We start from the raw sequence: 21431 nt of genomic DNA, 5'->3' as shown, positions 1-21431 counted from the left end.
ATTCAATACATAGGAGAGTTGGGGCTCTTTAGTGATTATTGCCCCTAAGTATTTAAACCTATCAACTACAGGCAGGTTGTTTCGGCAACTAGGCCAATCATGGTTCCAGAGTGGCATGATGGCAAACTTGCCCCAGTTTATGTGCAGCCCGGAGTATTGCCCAAAGCGTTCTATGATTTCAATAGCTCTTAGTAGAGATACTTCCGGTTCCGACATAAAGAGGATCAAGTCGTCTGCATACAGTCCAATCCTGTCTTCCCTATCTCCCTTGCAGACACCTGCATAAACCTGGTCCTGTCTAAATCTAATGGCCAGATGCTCTATGGCAATTGCAAACAGCAAAGGCGAGAGCGGGCATCCCTGCCTCGTGCCTCTGAGTAAGGGGAACCTATCAGAGTAGGAACCGTTCAGTTGGATGCTAGCAGTGGGTTTTTTATATAATATTTCTATCCATTTAATGAATTTAGGACCGCAGCCAAAGCTGTCAAAAAGGGCCATTCCAATGAGTCGAAAGCCTTGGCCGTGTCCAGTGAGGCCAAAGCCCATCTCTCCTTCTTAGCTACCCGCAACTGCGCAATTACTTGAGCCCTCCTAATGTTGTCTGATGTGGACCTTTCCAGGCATGAAGCCCGACTGATCAGAGTGAATTATTGACGTGATGACCTTATTCAATCTATTGGTTATAATTCTGGTCAGGATTTTATAGTCCAAGTTTAAAAGTGAAATTGGACGATAAGATCCACATTCCAATGGGTCCTTGCCAGGCTTCAAGATCACAACAATGGATGCATCATACATGGAATCTGACAAGGAGCCACGGGAGTGCGCCGCTCGGTACAGGTTCAGTAACTGAGGGTTTAGATTTTCCCCATACTTAGAATATACCTCTACCGGGATGCCATCTGGGCCTGGGGCTTTCCCTGTCGGTAGGTCCTTAATGGCTCTCTCCACTTCCTCTAATGTAATATCCTCCTCTATAAGACCCTTATCTAGGTCCGCTAGCCGAGGATGAGACACTTCAGTGAGGTAGGACTCTAATTCTAGCCCTGAATAAGTAGCTGCTGATTTGTATAGGTCTCTGTAAAAATTATGAAAGCATTTCAATATATCTTGCACCGATTCCATTATGCGGCCGTCAGTCTCCTGTATCCTGAGTACCGGGGGAGACATATTATTAGTGCGTGCTATATGTGCAAGTAACTTCCCTGTCTTTCTGATTGCCTGTTTCAAACGCCTGTTGCTTAAGGAAAAAGAGCTTCCTTTTGCTCTTTTCCTCCAGATGCAGCATGTACATTCTCCCTCTGGATAACCACTCTAATCTGCGCTCTTCAGAGGGGGACTCAGTGAACGCCCTCTCTGCCTCCTTACAGCTGGCATGTAAATCATTTTCCTTACGTTGCTAATCTTTCTTAACGTATGAGATGGAGGATTTGATGCAACCTCTAAGGTACGCTTTCATGGTCTCCCAAAGCAATAGAGCGTCTGTAGACTCGCCCTGTACCTCAAAGAACATCCTCAACTGATCAGGGATTCTGTCATTTAAACCAAACAAGGAAAGCCAGAAAGGGTGTATCTGCATCTTACTGCCAGCGCCGGCATGATCAGTCAGGGCCAACTCCGCCAACAATGGGGCATGGTCGGAAGGGCCCTGTGGTCCGTGTCTAATATTCACCAGGTCAGTATATACTATGGCGTTGCCAAACAAGTAGTCAATTCTGGACAGGGCTCCCCTGGCAGGGGTAAAGCAAGAGTATTCCCTCGTTAGTGGGTTCCTGGCTCTCCACATGTCTACCCATCCCATCTCCTGCGATATTCTGGCCAGAACCGTGCTGTTAACTCCCGTCCCTCCTCTATCTGCCCTGCAGCTGAATCTGTCTAAATCCTCACTGACTACTTGATTAAAGTCTCCCATACATATGAAACGGGCATTGGGATAGTTAGCCACAAAACCCGTGACTGCTTGTAGAAGGGATAAAGATGCAGGAGGGGAATTATACAAATTAACAATCACATAGGGGACACAGTTAATATGAGCATGTATGAAAATGTACTGCCCTCCATGATCTACAGCTGAGTAGTGAATCTCACATCTGAGGCTTCTATGGAACAGCAGGGCCACACCTCTGGAGTGAGAGCTCCCATATGAGTTGAATAAGTGTTGCGCCCAGGGCTTTTTCAACCTGTTCCCTGTTTCCGGGGTGAGGTGGGTTTCTTGAAGGCCCAGAATTTGACGATTAAAGGAGCGTATTTGAGAAAAAAATCGCCATCCTCTTATTAGGGTCTCCCAGTCCCCTCACGTTCCATGACATTACTCTCATGGAGGCCATGGACTCACTAGGTTTGAATCGAGGACAAATACCCACATCCACATTGCATACACTGACAGTTTAGGCATTTGATCAACATAGAGCAGAGACTCCCCTTTTGCTATCATGCATGAGCAATGTTTTTCACGCATCACTTGTGCATTGCGTGAAAATCGCAGCATGTTCTATATTCTGCGATATTTTTTTTTTATGCAACGCTGGCCCCATAGAAGTGAATGTGGCTGCGTGAAAATTGCATCCGCAAGCAAGTGCGGATGCGATGCGATTTTCACGTATGGCTGCTAAGAGATGTTTGTAAAAAATCAGTTTTTCTTCACGCGCGTGCAAAACGCAATAAGTCACAGTGCACCTGCGCGATAAAAACTGAATGCGATCGCAAACAAAACTGAATGTGCTTGCTTCCGAAATCACGCATTTTTCACTGAATGCATCTGGACCTAATACGCACACGCTCGCCTGCAAGTGTGTAGTTTATATTTTTGGTGTATGTCTTTGCTAATGAATTGGGTTATTTTCTACTTGTGTTATGGAACACAATTTACACTGTGGTGTTATCTGCATTGCCTATTCGTTTTAGGGCTTATGCACATGAACGTGGTTTGGTTCTGCATCCGAGCCACATTTTTTGTAGTTTGAATGTAAACGCATTTACTTCTATGGGGCCACAAAAGAAGCAGACAGCACATGGAGTGCTGTCCGCATCTTTTGTGGCCCCATAGAAGTGAATCTGATGCTCCGTTCCGTGAGGCCGCAAAAAAAATATAGAGCATCTCCTATTCTTGTCCATTTTGCTGACAAGAATAGGCATTTCTGTTATGGCCGTCTTGTTCCGCAAAACACGTTGCGGTCGTGTGCATGAGCCCTTAGGCTGTAGGACTGCACATAATTACACAGTGATTTGCTGGATCCTTGTATCTGTAGAGCAAGCTGTGTTATGGATGATATAAATGTTTGTACTGGAAACCAAGAAGGTGTTTCATCCTGTATATTACAAGGGGCTAAATCTGCAGCATTTCCACAAAAAAATGAACATTGTTGTGGTGTACCATGCAGATTCCCCCCCTAAATAAGAATTTAGGTATTAGAAAAACCTGTTTTGCTAGTTTTCTAGTCTACTGCCAACTGTTCAAAGTATTTTAAGATTGGTCCTTAATGCACTGATTGTAACAAATAATTAACTCTGCCAACTAGAGATATAGACAGATATATGTGTGTGTATATATATGTATATGTGTGTGTGTGTGTGTGTGTGTGTATATATATATATATTTATTTATTACACACACACACACAGACACACACACACAGACACACACACACACACACACACACACACACACACTCCCATGCTGTCCTTTCTGTAATCCCCCTCAGAAACTCTCATGAAGGAGAACAAAGTAGAGGTCGTCGATTAGAAGGCCAAAATAAAGACCAGGGTAAAACGTCTCCCTTTATGGATCCTGGACGTGCAGCCATTGGAAATTCCGCCAAGCCATTGAGGCAGTACGATGAGGAGTCTGTGGAGAGTTTGAGCAGTATACCAGATCCAGAAGATCCCACAACTGTTACTAAAACCTTCAAATCCAGAAAAGCATCAGCCCAAGCGAGCCTGGCATCCAAGGACAAAACTCCAAAGGCAAAGAGTAAGAAAAGGAAAATTTTCCATCAGAAAAGTAAAGGACTGAAGAACCATGGTAATTTTTATTTATTATTTATTTATGTTTTTCTTTTTAAATACATTTTTAAATTACTTATATTTTAAGAGTCAATATTAATGTGATAATAATACTGTGTAATTTTGCACAGATCTCCACGCTGCAAGTGTCTTCAGCACTGCTAAACCTAAGGAAAGCAGCAATAAACATGCCCAGACTGAGGAAACGACTGAAGTAAATCCCAGTTGTGATCACATAGAACGACTGAGGAAGGACAATAGAACAGCTGACGTTTCCTCAGGTACCCTCTCTTTATAATATGCTCTAAGTTGCTCAAACTCCAACTATATTTTAATTGTAAAGAATCTTGTTTTTGTAAATCATTCGGCAGTGAGTAGAGATGAACTCTGCCAGGGACTAATTTTATTACATGGAGCGGTTGTTCCCTGTAACTGGGGCAAAGGAGTGACTGTCCTCAGAGGTTTTTTTTTTTATGACTTCATGGATGGCGTATTATGTTAAAAAAATATGTACAAAAAGAATTGAGTTTAAGAAGGTTCCAGCTCAACTGCTGCCATAGCCGTCCTATTTACCCAAGGCTTTACATATACAAGAGGTACTAGTCGGAACCGAATCCAAGTTAGGTTTTAAAGTGGTTTTCCACTTTAAAAATCAACTACCGAAGTTATTCCACGAAGTCACGCTAGACTTTGTGAACAACTAACTTCGGCTCATCGGAGCCCGTACAGTATTATTTCAAAGTTTTAAACAATGCGACTTTGGATGAGGCACCCAAATCTCTCTTCGCTTAACACTAATGACGTGTCACGAGAAAACAGTCTCAGAATCAGTTGGATAAGCAAAAACATTTCAAAGTTATTGCTACATAAAGTGACACATCTGAGCTGAACAAATTTGCTCTGTTGTTGAGGTGAAAACTGGGTTGGTCCTGAAGGGGTTAAAGAATAAACTATACATTTTAAGTAAAACTCAATTAAACTAAAAGAAATAGAAGGGAAAAAAATGCTAAGGTATTAATAAAATGCTGCACAAATTACTTTGGTAGCCCAACAAATAGAAAAGATAGTGCTGCTGAACCACCACGTGTCTGGTCATGTACACAGCGAAGGTAGTGTCTTTCACAAGTTACATTATTTCCTTCTAATCTTTCTCTGCGCGGTGATCCTCTGTATTAAGCTACTTTCACACTTGCGGCAGTGTGATCCGGCAAGCAGTTCCGCCGTCGGAACTGCCCGCCTGAATCGCCGATCTGGATGTGACTGAAAGCATTTGTGAGACGCATCCGGATGCGGATCCGTCTTACAAATGCATTGCAATAACGGATCCGTCTCTCCGCTTGTCATGCGGACAGACAGGCAAGTCTTCATTTTTTTTCCCCTGGAGATAAAACTGTAGCATGCTACGGTTTTCTCTTTTGCCTGATCAGTAAAAATGACTACACTGAAGACATCCTGATGCATCCTGAACAGATTACTCTCCATTCAGAATGCATGGGGATATGCCTGATCAGTTCTTTTCCGGTATAGAGCCCCTGTGACGGAACTCAGTGCCGGAAAAGAAAAGTGTAAAAGTGGCCTTAGCTGCTCTGCGGAGACCTGGCTGTGGGCAGAGGGGACGGAGCGTGAGTGAAAGCTGCAGATAGCGCAGTGGTAGTTCCATACTATGCAAATAGATTTTCTCGCCCAATTTCCTTGGGGGACACAGAAGACCTTGGGTATAGCTCATCTCCCTAGGAGGCGTGACACTAAGTGAAGACTGTTAAGCCCCTCCTCCACAGCTATACCCTCAGCCCGGAGAGAGAGACTGCCAGTTTTTGCTTAGTGTCCAAGGAGGCAAGACACTCCCTGGTTTCTCCTTGTTTCAATTTTAGATTTTTACTTTGTTTTATTTTCTTTTTGTTCCAGATCATCAGGGATAACAGAGACGCACTAGTCCTCTCTGTTCTCCCGGGGTTGAGCTGCGCCAGTGCCGGTCACCCGCACTGCTGCCTCCCCCACAGAAGGCAAGGTGGACCAGGGCAGCCCAGCTCCCCTGCATCCCGCCAGCGCAAGGGTCGCCCGCACGCCAAGTCCCTCCCCCGGCGTCCTGCCACTACGGTGCCAGTAGCTGAAGGGGCGACCCTGCTGGAACGGACCGAGGGTGAAGACGGCTATGGTGAGAGATTGGCTTCTCCAGCCCTACGTCCACCCCCCCCCCCCCCCCCCCCTCGGTCTCCTGCGTGCATGACCCTTACCTGGGCCAATGGACCCTTCTGTCCCTGCTAGACCTAGGCTGGCCCTGGGCTGCCGCAGGGCGACATCTGCTCCCTCTCTCCTGGCCTCCAGGACATTGGCACCCTTGTTCCTACAAGAGGAATGCCTAGGGAGCTGCGGAGGTCCGCACCTAGCTGCCCCTGACGGAGGGGTCATGCAGGCGTCCCACCCTCACAGACCCGGTCTCAGGGTCCCCCTCCCTCTTACCGGCCACTACTTCAGGGCCAGAGGGCCCGCGCCTTGCTGCCACTGACCTTCCCTGCTCTCACGGGCACCGGTCCAGGGGAAAGGTGGTTGTAGCTGCCGACAGGGGTGAAATCATATGGAGCGCTGTTCTAGGCCAGGGGCCCGCTCCAGGGGAAAAATGGCTGCCGGGTGCAGGGTCCTGACTTCCGGACACCTGGGTGGGCACCGCGGCCTGCAAAGGAGCATTTAAACAGCCCCGGCCGACCGTCGGAACCTTCCGGTCGGCCGGGCGCCGAAGTCTTGTGTTCCACTTCAAGATGATCCCGCTCTATCCAGGTCCCCGGCTCGCGGGGTGGGCACCCGCGGCCGGTATGTGCCGCTCCGTAGGCCCGGCTGGTACTTTAAGTACTTGCGGCCCCGGTCAGCCGGGCGCCGCTAAAAATTTAGGCCCCGGCTCTTCCGGCCCGCGGGGTGGGCACCCGCGGCCGGTATGTGCCGTTCCGTAGGCCCGACCGCTACTTTAAATACTGTGCGGCCCCGGTTCGCCGGGCGCCGCTAAAAATTTAGGCCCCAGCTTCACGGCCTACTAGGCCGCAAAAATTCAGGCCTCTGTTGGAGGGGGCTGGAACTTCTCCAGGCGCAAATTTTTCCCGCCTGGAGGTTCCCCCGCCCACAGAGGATGGGCCTGTATGGGTGGATCTGTGCCCTGTAGGTGGCATCTGCCTCAGTGAGGCTGTGTGTTAAAAAAAAAAAATAAAAAAAAAATTATTTATTATATATATGACTTGTGGGCTGCGCAGGACGCTGCAGCCTCATCTCAGAGTGCTGCCTGTATACATGCCCCCCTTCCATAGGCGGCATGGTGTCGCGCTCCCCGGCTGCGGCGCTGCCAGGTTCTTTTTTCCCCTTCTGGGTTTTTTTTTGCCCTCTCCGCGCTACGGCGCTGGTCAAGGTGCATGCCTTTTCTGTAGGCAACATTCGTCACCCTCTCCAGTTATGGTGCCTGCCATGTGCAGGACCCCCCTCCTGGGCGGGATACTGCACTCTCCCTAACTGCGGGTTGGCCTTGTGCATGATCCCCCTTTCTTTGGCGGCCTACTGCAGTTTCTCCGGATACAATGCTGGCCATGTGCACGACCCCCTTACATAGGTGGAACACGGCACTCTCACTGGATTCGCTGCTGGCCATGTGCGTGCCCCCCTTCCATAGGCGGAACGCTACACTCTCACTGGATTTGTTGCCGATCATGTGCATGACCCCCTTTTTTTTAGGCGGAATACTGCACTTTCACCGGATACGGTGCTGGCCATGTGCACGACCCCCTTCCTTAGGCGGAACTCTGCACTCTCACTGGATTAGCTGCCGGCCATGTGCGTGCCCCCCTTCCATCGGCGGAACGCTACACTCTCACTGGATTCGTTGCCGATCATGTGCGTGACCCCCCTTTTTTAGGCGGAATACTGCACTTTCACCGGATACGGTGCTGGCCATGTGCACGACCCCCTTCCTTAGGCGGAACGCTGCACTCTCACTGGATTCACTGCCAGCCATGTGCATGACCACCTTCCATAGGCGATATGATGTACTCTCATTGGATTCACTACCGGCCTTGGGCATGCCTCCTTCCCGGGTGGCGGCATACATACACTCCCTCGGTCGGTGGTTGTTCTCTCGCCTGTACATTGTTGGCCATGTGCATGACCCCTATACATGCACTCTTTCTGGATCCACCGTCGGCCACATCATGACCCCCCCTTCCGTGGGCGGTGTACGCACTCTCACTGGATTCGCTGCCGGCCATGGGCATGCCTCCTTCAGGTGGCATACACACATTCTCACCGACTGCTCGCATTCTCCCTGAATGCGATGCTGGCCTTGTGCATGATTCCCCCCCCCCCTTCCTTTTCTGGGCGGCATACTACGCTCACCAGATACGTTGCTGGCCTTGAGCATGGGCGGAACGCTTGCGCTCCCCTTGGATACGGTGCTGGCCTTGTGCGTGACCACCCCTCATTCCATGGGTGGAATTTTGCACGCTCACAAGATTCAAGGCTGTCCTTGTATGTGCTGTACTGGACTTGCACATGTTCCCCTTCATTGGCGGAGTAGTTACACTCTCACGAAATTTCGGTGTTGGGTGAATTGTTGCACACTCACTTAATGCTAGGATAGCCCTATGCATGTCCCCCTTTTCACTAGGTGGACCTCCCGCGTTTCCGCTGGATACTGTGTGGCCATGTGCATGGCGCCTTTCTGGGCGAAGTATGGTATGCCCTACTTCTCTGACGTAGGTACGGCCTTGGGCATCTCCCCCTTTTTGGGGCAGGCCTTTGCATTCTTGCCCACTGCAGTTTGCCAGGTACATTTCCTCCCTTTCGGGGCGGTCAGTTTGCGTTCCATCGCATTCCATACTAGTCTTGTGCATAACTCCTTTCAGTTTGCACTCCCGTAGATACTGTGGCACTCTGTGGCTGGCCCTCTTCGCGGTGTTATATTTTTGCAGTGAGCGGACGTTCTTGTGCGTTGTTTGGGCCGTGTATGCCTTCTCGTCCTGTAGGTGGGTTGGCCTTCTCACTGCTTACGGGGCTACTCGTACGTAGCCTCCTTCCTCCTGCGACATTCTTTTTCTCTTGGGATACGATGATTGCCGCAAGCCTTGCACTATTCTCTAAGGAGATCATTCTGGTGCAGTGTGGTATGATTCTTTCCGGATTGGCGCCCTCGGTGCTTCAGTCTGATCTGCTACCAGGTTCGGGCCGCTCTTCTTGGGAAGGTCACCCAACTTCTCTTGGGTGCTCGCTTATACAGGTCCGGGGGACCTCCACCTTGGGTTCTTCAGGGTATTCGCCTTCTGCGTGGCGGTGAACCGGGCGTCTCTGTGTAGCGGTGTTCTGCTTTTGAGCTGTCCTATGGCCTCTCTGTTGCCCACTCCCCCTTTTTTTTTTTTTTTGTTGGAGGGTGTTATACCGGCCTCTGTCTCGCCTGCCTTTTCTCGCCGGCTCTGTTTGACTCCCACTCGGTAAAGATCATTCCGATGTGGCGTCTGTTCCGGCCACGCTTCAGAGGCTGTTCCTTCACTGCCCTTCCCTCTGGGGAGAGCATGTTTGTTCATTTGGATGGTTCTGGTGTTCCTTTTCAGTCTCCCTTGTCCACACTGGCTGTACTAGCTGTGTGCCTAGTTACCCGGTCACCCGCACTGCTGCCTCCCCCACAGAAGGCAAGGTGGACCAGGGCAGCCCAGCTCCCCTGCATCCCGCCAGCGCAAGGGTCGCCCGCACGCCAAGTCCCTCCCCCGGCGTCCTGCCACTACGGTGCCAGTAGCTGAAGGGGCGACCCTGCTGGAACGGACCGAGGGTGAAGACGGCTATGGTGAGAGATTGGCTTCTCCAGCCCTACGTCCACCCCCCCCCCCCCCCCCCCCCCCCCCCTCGGTCTCCTGCGTGCATGACCCTTACCTGGGCCAATGGACCCTTCTGTCCCTGCTAGACCTAGGCTGGCCCTGGGCTGCCGCAGGGCGACATCTGCTCCCTCTCTCCTGGCCTCCAGGACATTGGCACCCTTGTTCCTACAAGAGGAATGCCTAGGGAGCTGCGGAGGTCCGCACCTAGCTGCCCCTGACGGAGGGGTCATGCAGGCGTCCCACCCTCACAGACCCGGTCTCAGGGTCCCCCTCCCTCTTACCGGCCACTACTTCAGGGCCAGAGGGCCCGCGCCTTGCTGCCACTGACCTTCCCTGCTCTCACGGGCACCGGTCCAGGGGAAAGGTGGTTGTAGCTGCCGACAGGGGTGAAATCATATGGAGCGCTGTTCTAGGCCAGGGGCCCGCTCCAGGGGAAAAATGGCTGCCGGGTGCAGGGTCCTGACTTCCGGACACCTGGGTGGGCACCGCGGCCTGCAAAGGAGCATTTAAACAGCCCCGGCCGACCGTCGGAACCTTCCGGTCGGCCGGGCGCCGAAGTCTTGTGTTCCACTTCAAGATGATCCCGCTCTATCCAGGTCCCCGGCTCGCGGGGTGGGCACCCGCGGCCGGTATGTGCCGCTCCGTAGGCCCGGCTGGTACTTTAAGTACTTGCGGCCCCGGTCAGCCGGGCGCCGCTAAAAATTTAGGCCCCGGCTCTTCCGGCCCGCGGGGTGGGCACCCGCGGCCGGTATGTGCCGTTCCGTAGGCCCGACCGCTACTTTAAATACTGTGCGGCCCCGGTTCGCCGGGCGCCGCTAAAAATTTAGGCCCCAGCTTCACGGCCTACTAGGCCGCAAAAATTCAGGCCTCTGTTGGAGGGGGCTGGAACTTCTCCAGGCGCAAATTTTTCCCGCCTGGAGGTTCCCCCGCCCACAGAGGATGGGCCTGTATGGGTGGATCTGTGCCCTGTAGGTGGCATCTGCCTCAGTGAGGCTGTGTGTTAAAAAAATAAAATAAAAAAAAAATTATTTATTATATATATGACTTGTGGGCTGCGCAGGACGCTGCAGCCTCATCTCAGAGTGCTGCCTGTATACATGCCCCCCTTCCATAGGCGGCATGGTGTCGCGCTCCCCGGCTGCGGCGCTGCCAGGTTCTTTTTTCCCCTTCTGGGTTTTTTTTTGCCCTCTCCGCGCTACGGCGCTGGTCAAGGTGCATGCCTTTTCTGTAGGCAACATTCGTCACCCTCTCCAGTTATGGTGCCTGCCATGTGCAGGACCCCCCTCCTGGGCGGGATACTGCACTCTCCCTAACTGCGGGTTGGCCTTGTGCATGATCCCCCTTTCTTTGGCGGCCTACTGCAGTTTCTCCGGATACAATGCTGGCCATGTGCACGACCCCCTTACATAGGTGGAACACGGCACTCTCACTGGATTCGCTGCTGGCCATGTGCGTGCCCCCCTTCCATAGGCGGAACGCTACACTCTCACTGGATTTGTTGCCGATCATGTGCATGACCCCCTTTTTTTTAGGCGGAATACTGCACTTTCACCGGATACGGTGCTGGCCATGTGCACGACCCCCTTCCTTAGGCGGAACTCTGCACTCTCACTGGATTAGCTGCCGGCCATGTGCGTGCCCCCCTTCCATCGGCGGAACGCTACACTCTCACTGGATTCGTTGCCGATCATGTGCGTGACCCCCCTTTTTTAGGCGGAATACTGCACTTTCACCGGATACGGTGCTGGCCATGTGCACGACCCCCTTCCTTAGGCGGAACGCTGCACTCTCACTGGATTCACTGCCAGCCATGTGCATGACCACCTTCCATAGGCGATATGATGTACTCTCATTGGATTCACTACCGGCCTTGGGCATGCCTCCTTCCCGGGTGGCGGCATACATACACTCCCTCGGTCGGTGGTTGTTCTCTCGCCTGTACATTGTTGGCCATGTGCATGACCCCTATACATGCACTCTTTCTGGATCCACCGTCGGCCACATCATGACCCCCCCTTCCGTGGGCGGTGTACGCACTCTCACTGGATTCGCTGCCGGCCATGGGCATGCCTCCTTCAGGTGGCATACACACATTCTCACCGACTGCTCGCATTCTCCCTGAATGCGATGCTGGCCTTGTGCATGATTCCCCCCCCCCCCTTCCTTTTCTGGGCGGCATACTACGCTCACCAGATACGTTGCTGGCCTTGAGCATGGGCGGAACGCTTGCGCTCCCCTTGGATACGGTGCTGGCCTTGTGCGTGACCACCCCTCATTCCATGGGTGGAATTTTGCACGCTCACAAGATTCAAGGCTGTCCTTGTATGTGCTGTACTGGACTTGCACATGTTCCCCTTCATTGGCGGAGTAGTTACACTCTCACGAAATTTCGGTGTTGGGTGAATTGTTGCACACTCACTTAATGCTAGGATAGCCCTATGCATGTCCCCCTTTTCACTAGGTGGACCTCCCGCGTTTCCGCTGGATACTGTGTGGCCATGTGCATGGCGCCTTTCTGGGCGAAGTATGGTATGCCCTACTTCTCTGACGTAGGTACGGCCTTGGGCATCTCCCCCTTTTTGGGGCAGGCCTTTGCATTCTTGCCCACTGCAGTTTGCCAGGTACATTTCCTCCCTTTCGGGGCGGTCAGTTTGCGTTCCATCGCATTCCATACTAGTCTTGTGCATAACTCCTTTCAGTTTGCACTCCCGTAGATACTGTGGCACTCTGTGGCTGGCCCTCTTCGCGGTGTTATATTTTTGCAGTGAGCGGACGTTCTTGTGCGTTGTTTGGGCCGTGTATGCCTTCTCGTCCTGTAGGTGGGTTGGCCTTCTCACTGCTTACGGGGCTACTCGTACGTAGCCTCCTTCCTCCTGCGACATTCTTTTTCTCTTGGGATACGATGATTGCCGCAAGCCTTGCACTATTCTCTAAGGAGATCATTCTGGTGCAGTGTGGTATGATTCTTTCCGGATTGGCGCCCTCGGTGCTTCAGTCTGATCTGCTACCAGGTTCGGGCCGCTCTTCTTGGGAAGGTCACCCAACTTCTCTTGGGTGCTCGCTTATACAGGTCCGGGGGACCTCCACCTTGGGTTCTTCAGGGTATTCGCCTTCTGCGTGGCGGTGAACCGGGCGTCTCTGTGTAGCGGTGTTCTGCTTTTGAGCTGTCCTATGGCCTCTCTGTTGCCCACTCCCCCTTTTTTTTTTTTTTTGTTGGAGGGTGTTATACCGGCCTCTGTCTCGCCTGCCTTTTCTCGCCGGCTCTGTTTGACTCCCACTCGGTAAAGATCATTCCGATGTGGCGTCTGTTCCGGCCACGCTTCAGAGGCTGTTCCTTCACTGCCCTTCCCTCTGGGGAGAGCATGTTTGTTCATTTGGATGGTTCTGGTGTTCCTTTTCAGTCTCCCTTGTCCACACTGGCTGTACTAGCTGTGTGCCTAGTTACCCGGTCACCCGCACTGCTGCCTCCCCCACAGAAGGCAAGGTGGACCAGGGCAGCCCAGCTCCCCTGCATCCCGCCAGCGCAAGGGTCGCCCGCACGCCAAGTCCCTCCCCCGGCGTCCTGCCACTACGGTGCCAGTAGCTGAAGGGGCGACCCTGCTGGAACGGACCGAGGGTGAAGACGGCTATGGTGAGAGATTGGCTTCTCCAGCCCTACGTCCACCCCCCCCCCCCCCCCCCCCTCGGTCTCCTGCGTGCATGACCCTTACCTGGGCCAATGGACCCTTCTGTCCCTGCTAGACCTAGGCTGGCCCTGGGCTGCCGCAGGGCGACATCTGCTCCCTCTCTCCTGGCCTCCAGGACATTGGCACCCTTGTTCCTACAAGAGGAATGCCTAGGGAGCTGCGGAGGTCCGCACCTAGCTGCCCCTGACGGAGGGGTCATGCAGGCGTCCCACCCTCACAGACCCGGTCTCAGGGTCCCCCTCCCTCTTACCGGCCACTACTTCAGGGCCAGAGGGCCCGCGCCTTGCTGCCACTGACCTTCCCTGCTCTCACGGGCACCGGTCCAGGGGAAAGGTGGTTGTAGCTGCCGACAGGGGTGAAATCATATGGAGCGCTGTTCTAGGCCAGGGGCCCGCTCCAGGGGAAAAATGGCTGCCGGGTGCAGGGTCCTGACTTCCGGACACCTGGGTGGGCACCGCGGCCTGCAAAGGAGCATTTAAACAGCCCCGGCCGACCGTCGGAACCTTCCGGTCGGCCGGGCGCCGAAGTCTTGTGTTCCACTTCAAGATGATCCCGCTCTATCCAGGTCCCCGGCTCGCGGGGTGGGCACCCGCGGCCGGTATGTGCCGCTCCGTAGGCCCGGCTGGTACTTTAAGTACTTGCGGCCCCGGTCAGCCGGGCGCCGCTAAAAATTTAGGCCCCGGCTCTTCCGGCCCGCGGGGTGGGCACCCGCGGCCGGTATGTGCCGTTCCGTAGGCCCGACCGCTACTTTAAATACTGTGCGGCCCCGGTTCGCCGGGCGCCGCTAAAAATTTAGGCCCCAGCTTCACGGCCTACTAGGCCGCAAAAATTCAGGCCTCTGTTGGAGGGGGCTGGAACTTCTCCAGGCGCAAATTTTTCCCGCCTGGAGGTTCCCCCGCCCACAGAGGATGGGCCTGTATGGGTGGATCTGTGCCCTGTAGGTGGCATCTGCCTCAGTGAGGCTGTGTGTTAAAAAAATAAAATAAAAAAAAAATTATTTATTATATATATGACTTGTGGGCTGCGCAGGACGCTGCAGCCTCATCTCAGAGTGCTGCCTGTATACATGCCCCCCTTCCATAGGCGGCATGGTGTCGCGCTCCCCGGCTGCGGCGCTGCCAGGTTCTTTTTTCCCCTTCTGGGGTTTTTTTTGCCCTCTCCGCGCTACGGCGCTGGTCAAGGTGCATGCCTTTTCTGTAGGCAACATTCGTCACCCTCTCCAGTTATGGTGCCTGCCATGTGCAGGACCCCCCTCCTGGGCGGGATACTGCACTCTCCCTAACTGCGGGTTGGCCTTGTGCATGATCCCCCTTTCTTTGGCGGCCTACTGCAGTTTCTCCGGATACAATGCTGGCCATGTGCACGACCCCCTTACATAGGTGGAACACGGCACTCTCACTGGATTCGCTGCTGGCCATGTGCGTGCCCCCCTTCCATAGGCGGAACGCTACACTCTCACTGGATTTGTTGCCGATCATGTGCATGACCCCCTTTTTTTAGGCGGAATACTGCACTTTCACCGGATACGGTGCTGGCCATGTGCACGACCCCCTTCCTTAGGCGGAACTCTGCACTCTCACTGGATTAGCTGCCGGCCATGTGCGTGCCCCCCTTCCATCGGCGGAACGCTACACTCTCACTGGATTCGTTGCCGATCATGTGCGTGACCCCCCTTTTTTAGGCGGAATACTGCACTTTCACCGGATACGGTGCTGGCCATGTGCACGACCCCCTTCCTTAGGCGGAACGCTGCACTCTCACTGGATTCACTGCCAGCCATGTGCATGACCACCTTCCATAGGCGATATGATGTACTCTCATTGGATTCACTACCGGCCTTGGGCATGCCTCCTTCCCGGGTGGCGGCATACATACACTCCCTCGGTCGGTGGTTGTTCTCTCGCCTGTACATTGTTGGCCATGTGCATGACCCCTATACATGCACTCTTTCTGGATCCACCGTCGGCCACATCATGACCCCCCCTTCCGTGGGCGGTGTACGCACTCTCACTGGATTCGCTGCCGGCCATGGGCATGCCTCCTTCAGGTGGCATACACACATTCTCACCGACTGCTCGCATTCTCCCTGAATGCGATGCTGGCCTTGTGCATGATTCCCCCCCCCCCTTCCTTTTCTGGGCGGCATACTACGCTCACCAGATACGTTGCTGGCCTTGAGCATGGGCGGAACGCTTGCGCTCCCCTTGGATACGGTGCTGGCCTTGTGCGTGACCACCCCTCATTCCATGGGTGGAATTTTGCACGCTCACAAGATTCAAGGCTGTCCTTGTATGTGCTGTACTGGACTTGCACATGTTCCCCTTCATTGGCGGAGTAGTTACACTCTCACGAAATTTCGGTGTTGGGTGAATTGTTGCACACTCACTTAATGCTAGGATAGCCCTATGCATGTCCCCCTTTTCACTAGGTGGACCTCCCGCGTTTCCGCTGGATACTGTGTGGCCATGTGCATGGCGCCTTTCTGGGCGAAGTATGGTATGCCCTACTTCTCTGACGTAGGTACGGCCTTGGGCATCTCCCCCTTTTTGGGGCAGGCCTTTGCATTCTTGCCCACTGCAGTTTGCCAGGTACATTTCCTCCCTTTCGGGGCGGTCAGTTTGCGTTCCATCGCATTCCATACTAGTCTTGTGCATAACTCCTTTCAGTTTGCACTCCCGTAGATACTGTGGCACTCTGTGGCTGGCCCTCTTCGCGGTGTTATATTTTTGCAGTGAGCGGACGTTCTTGTGCGTTGTTTGGGCCGTGTATGCCTTCTCGTCCTGTAGGTGGGTTGGCCTTCTCACTGCTTACGGGGCTACTCGTACGTAGCCTCCTTCCTCCTGCGACATTCTTTTTCTCTTGGGATACGATGATTGCCGCAAGCCTTGCACTATTCTCTAAGGAGATCATTCTGGTGCAGTGTGGTATGATTCTTTCCGGATTGGCGCCCTCGGTGCTTCAGTCTGATCTGCTACCAGGTTCGGGCCGCTCTTCTTGGGAAGGTCACCCAACTTCTCTTGGGTGCTCGCTTATACAGGTCCGGGGGACCTCCACCTTGGGTTCTTCAGGGTATTCGCCTTCTGCGTGGCGGTGAACCGGGCGTCTCTGTGTAGCGGTGTTCTGCTTTTGAGCTGTCCTATGGCCTCTCTGTTGCCCACTCCCCCTTTTTTTTTTTTTTGTTGGAGGGTGTTATACCGGCCTCTGTCTCGCCTGCCTTTTCTCGCCGGCTCTGTTTGACTCCCACTCGGTAAAGATCATTCCGATGTGGCGTCTGTTCCGGCCACGCTTCAGAGGCTGTTCCTTCACTGCCCTTCCCTCTGGGGAGAGCATGTTTGTTCATTTGGATGGTTCTGGTGTTCCTTTTCAGTCTCCCTTGTCCACACTGGCTGTACTAGCTGTGTGCCTAGTTACCCGGTCTACCGCTTTCTGTCCTCCCGCTGGGTGCAGATTGCGTTTTTTCCATTCTAGGCAATGTTTCGGCTTTGGATTCACCTTCTCGGTAACTTGGGAGGACTACCATTTGGTCAGGATTGTCTTTTGATCTCCCACACCGGAACTGTAGTCCGTCTTCCTGTGGTGGCTACATCGGCTTGGGCTTTAGCCTGTCTTGTCCTGGCGGTTGCTGGGCGGACCCTTCGGTTCCTGTCCGTTTGTCCTTCTGCTTCCCCACTCTGGGGGGATACGGGACAACCTTGCTCGGGGGCCGACGGGACCAGTTCTACCGACTGTTCTACCCGTGTTACTGGTCCGCGCCTGATCATTGGGTTTTCACCCGCTTGCCCAGGCGACTCTAGTGGGCTCGCTAGTGTTCGCTTCTAGCCGAGTTTTCGTCCAGGATCTGTGGTAGGACTTAGGGCTTTACCTGGGGTTCTGTGGGAAGCTGGGCGTTCCCCCACTCTGCCTTTCTCCATGGTTCTGTCTTTCTCCAGTCCGGCCTGGACCTGGGGCTGGGACTCTGTTGCTTGAAGTATCAAGTGTCATTCCTGTCCTTCCTCTTTCAGCGTTCCCCGTCCCTCTGGGCCTGTCAGGAACTTCTTCCATGGAGCGGCTCTTGGGTTCCTTTGTACTGCCCTCCGGTACCGTCCTGGGAACTACATACTGGGCTCTTGGCGCTCCAATTTTTCCTTGGAGCCGTTACAGAAGTTCTCTCTACTCCTTCTGTCCTGTACGGTTGGGTTTCTGTAGCCATCGTGTCTCTGACGGGTGCCTGAGTGGTGGCCCTTCTTGTTCCGAGCCTTCTGTCTTCCCCCAGGACAGGACTGTTCTCCATTCCGTCTCTTCCTTCCTTCTGAAGGTGGTATTTGTCCTTCATTTCATTGAGGCAGTCGTCCTCCCTTCCCCCCCCCCACCCCCCCGGGAACGGACACTTCACCGATTTGGACGTTGTTTGGGCCTTGCAGTTCTTACTTGGAGATCTCCGACTCTTGTCGACGTTCGGTCTCTTATGTTTCCAGGAGGTCCGAGCAAAGGGTTGACGGCCTCCAGGGTGGCTTTCTTCCGCTTTCTCAGAGTGGCTCTTGTTGTGGTTGCCGCACCAAGGGCAGGGTTCTGCTTTTGGTGTCACCATTCATTTGGCCAGGGCCGTCGGTTTTTTTCCTGGGCCGGAGGCTTTAGGCTTCGGCCATCCATTTGTGCAAGGCGGTCACTGGTCTTCCTTGCACACCTTACCGAGGGTGCATACTCGGGCTTCGGCGTATGCTGCCTTGGGCCGCCTGGTCTGCAGGCGGCGGTTTTTTTTGATGCCTTCGGGTGCTTCGCCTTGGTGCTGTGGTCCCTCCCCCTTTGGACTGCTTTTGAACGTCCCAAGGTCTTCTGTGTCCCCCAAGGAAATTGGGCGAGAAAACGAGATTTTTGTATAACTTACCAGTAAAATCTCTTTCTCGCTCTTTCCTTGGGGGACACAGCACCCACCCATTCTTTGTTCTTCTCTGACTGTTTCCGAGTTTGTTTTACCCTTAGGGTAGTTGGCTTGTTGGTTCCAATTTTTTGGACTTTGCCTTTTCTCACTACTTGGACACGCAACTGGCAGTCTCTCTCTCCAGGCTGAGGGTATAGCTGTGGAGGAGGGGCTTAACAGTCTTCACTTAGTGTCACGCCTCCTAGGGAGATGAGCTATACCCAAGGTCTTCTGTGTCCCCCAAGGAAAGAGCGAGAAAGAGATTTTACTGGTAAGTTATACAAAAATCTCGTTTTTTGGTAAATGTCAAACATATTTTCTTAGAATTTATAAAATTAATGTGGTATGGAATGGTGGGATAATCCCTTTAAGGGACTTTGCCATGAGAGGCTGGGTTCACGTCACGTTTTTGCCATCTTTTTAACATATACTTGCAAAAGTGTAGCACACCACACTTTTCCATCCTGCACAGTCCGGTTTAAAAAAAAAAAATGTTAGTGTTTAGGTTTGTTTTTAGTGTTTTTTTTTTTTTTTTTTTACATGGGAACTCTATGGTGACAGATGCCACTGTATGGCATCCTTCAGAGGCAACCGTTTAACGTATACGTTTTTTGTATACGTTTAAAAGAATGGCAAAAATGTGAGGTGAACCCAGCGTAAACTAAAACTAACTGAAAAGGAGATTTGCGAGGAGCATTGAAAAGAAAGCCTAGTCTATCATCTGCACCTCACACAGCACTAATCAGAATATCTGCAGCCCAAAAATCCCCAGAAACCACCACACCCCAAACCTTGGGTAAAACCTGCAGAATAAATTGACATGCTGCGGACTAAAAATCAGCAACGCATGCCTGAATGTGGTTGTCATGGACTTCTGGTCCACACAGCAGATGTTATGTGAACTGGCAGGTCTATTTGCCAAATACTTGACCAAACTGCGAATCTGAATAGATGTGGTATTGGATAGAAGATGTGGCAGGGGATTGAGCTCACCATACTGCAGTTCACTTGTATGAACGGGCAAAAGAGTGTTGTTGGAGTGCCACTTTAAGGGCTGGGAGAGCATTTTTAAGCATTTGCATTGGGCATCAAAAGTGCGGATCTTAAGCTCTTTTTTTGAGATTCACTTTAAATTTAAAGAGTAACAAAACTTTTGAAGAACTTTATTAAAAAAATAAAATCAATGTCATAAAATTTTTGTATTTTAGGTTATTTAAATTTTTTCAGGTCTTCTTGAAATTGACATCTGAAGCTCAGAGGTCTTTATTGCTTTGGAATCCGTACACTTGTACACCGCTGACATGTCACGGGGGTGTACAGCTTCCACTGTGCGGCTGCACATCGCTGCTCCTGCCTGTGCCAGCTCCACTTTGCTAAAGCCTGGCGTAGCATATCCATTGTGCTACAATAGGCATTAGTGGAGCCAGAACAGGCAGTAACAGCAGTGTGCTATGCAGAGCTCCTGCCTGCGTTCGCTCCACTCTGCTAAAAGCCTTGCGTAGCACATCCGTACAGGAGCCCCTGTACTAATCTGCCATGCCAGGCTTTAGCAGAGCGGAGCTGGCACAGGGGGCCGAGGGATGTGTGCTCCTGCCTGTACATCGCTCACTGCGGTGGATGATTGTACAGGTTCTATAGACTCCTGAACTTCAAGTGCCTATTTTTTATGGAAAATGTGAAAAAATACATTTAAGAAATCCACCTTATGGCACATAGAATAGATTTTAATTAAGTTCTGCAGAAGTTTAGGTTCACTTTAATTCTGATAACTACCTCTAATCATTTCATATGCTATCTGTACAGCTAATAATCTTATTTTACTTTGCAGAGGCCGGAAGTGACTTTTCTTTGTTTGAAGCATTGCGGGATACCATTTACTCTGAAGTTGCTACGCTGATTTCTCAAAATGAATGCCACCCACGTTTTCTTATTGAGCTCTTCCATGAACTGCAGCTTCTAAATACGGATTATCTGAGACAGAAAGCACTTTTCGCACTACAGGTAACATCATTACTTTGCTGAATGTGTCATTGTGCAATTCTTTGCTGATCAGTAAGAGAGGTGTCTTGGATTAGAAAAAGTTTCCCTCTTGTCCATTTGTTGTATTTCTAGCTCAGCCCCATTCAACTGAATACCAGGCATAGCTCATGATCTAAAGTAGTATCTCCGATGATCACCTTTAGGGTCCATTCACACGTCCGTACCTGTTCCACAAATTGTGCAATGGGTGCTGACCGATTCATTCTCTATGGGGCAGGAATGGATGCTGACAGCACACAGTGTGCTGTCCACATCCGCATTTCCAGAGCGCGCCCCCGATCTTCCGGTCCGCGGCTCCGGTAAAATATATAACATGTCCTATTCTTGTCCGCAATTGCTCATTTCGACATGTTTTTATAGGATATTGTGACCAGACGTGTCACTGAAGCTACAGACAAGAAACATGACAGCACCAACCCTGTGGAATCTATTGGGTGGATGGCATCCAACTCTGAGCTTACCCCCAGTGAAAGCTTGGCCACAACAGATGATGTATGTATTTAAATGTTTCTGCATCTACACTGATCGTGCTATTCTTTACTGTAAAAGGTGTTCATTTTAGTGCCTCTCACTTTTGTAAAGCTGCATTTGAACAGTTAAATTGGTTCTCGACAAATAAAGCTTCGGATGGGTTCACGTTGCATTTTAAGTGCCCTCTTAGACTTTGCATTGGGGGGAATAGGGCTTTTGTGACTTTTTTTTTTTGCACTCTCTTGTGCAAAAATTCGCGACTTTTTACACTCGCGCAAAATTTTCAGACTTTTTGCATTTTTACACCACTCACTCCAGTTTTAGAATATGGATGGGAAAGTGGGTGTGGTTAGATATGTTAATGAGTTGTACTCAATATTTATTATTAAGACTTCTTAAAAAGTCGCAAATAAGTCGCAATCTCACTCCAGGAGGAGGGTGGAGTAGGAAAAGTGGAGGAGCTTCTCTAGACAGAAGTGTTAGGTTTATTAAGGA

General features: G+C 51.8%; 1 protein-coding gene across 4 annotated transcripts in view; it reads left to right on the top strand.

The window, feature by feature from the left end:
• The window catches only part of PCM1 (pericentriolar material 1), a 171152-nt gene that overhangs the window by 105488 nt on the left and 44233 nt on the right, over window positions 1-21431 (top strand). For all 4 annotated transcript variants that reach the window (XM_040418773.1, XM_040418772.1, XM_040418775.1 and 1 more), the window contains 4 exons: window positions 3702-4021; window positions 4134-4283; window positions 20254-20426; window positions 20826-20957. In XM_040418773.1, the coding sequence (XP_040274707.1) occupies window positions 3702-4021; window positions 4134-4283; window positions 20254-20426; window positions 20826-20957 (775 nt within the window). The remainder of the gene's footprint in view (window positions 1-3701; window positions 4022-4133; window positions 4284-20253; window positions 20427-20825; window positions 20958-21431) is intronic.

The sequence above is a fragment of the Bufo bufo genome, chromosome 2 (genome assembly GCF_905171765.1).
Source record: "Bufo bufo chromosome 2, aBufBuf1.1, whole genome shotgun sequence".
NCBI classification, from domain to species: domain Eukaryota; kingdom Metazoa; phylum Chordata; class Amphibia; order Anura; family Bufonidae; genus Bufo; species Bufo bufo.
This window is presented reverse-complemented; position numbering and strand designations above follow the sequence as displayed.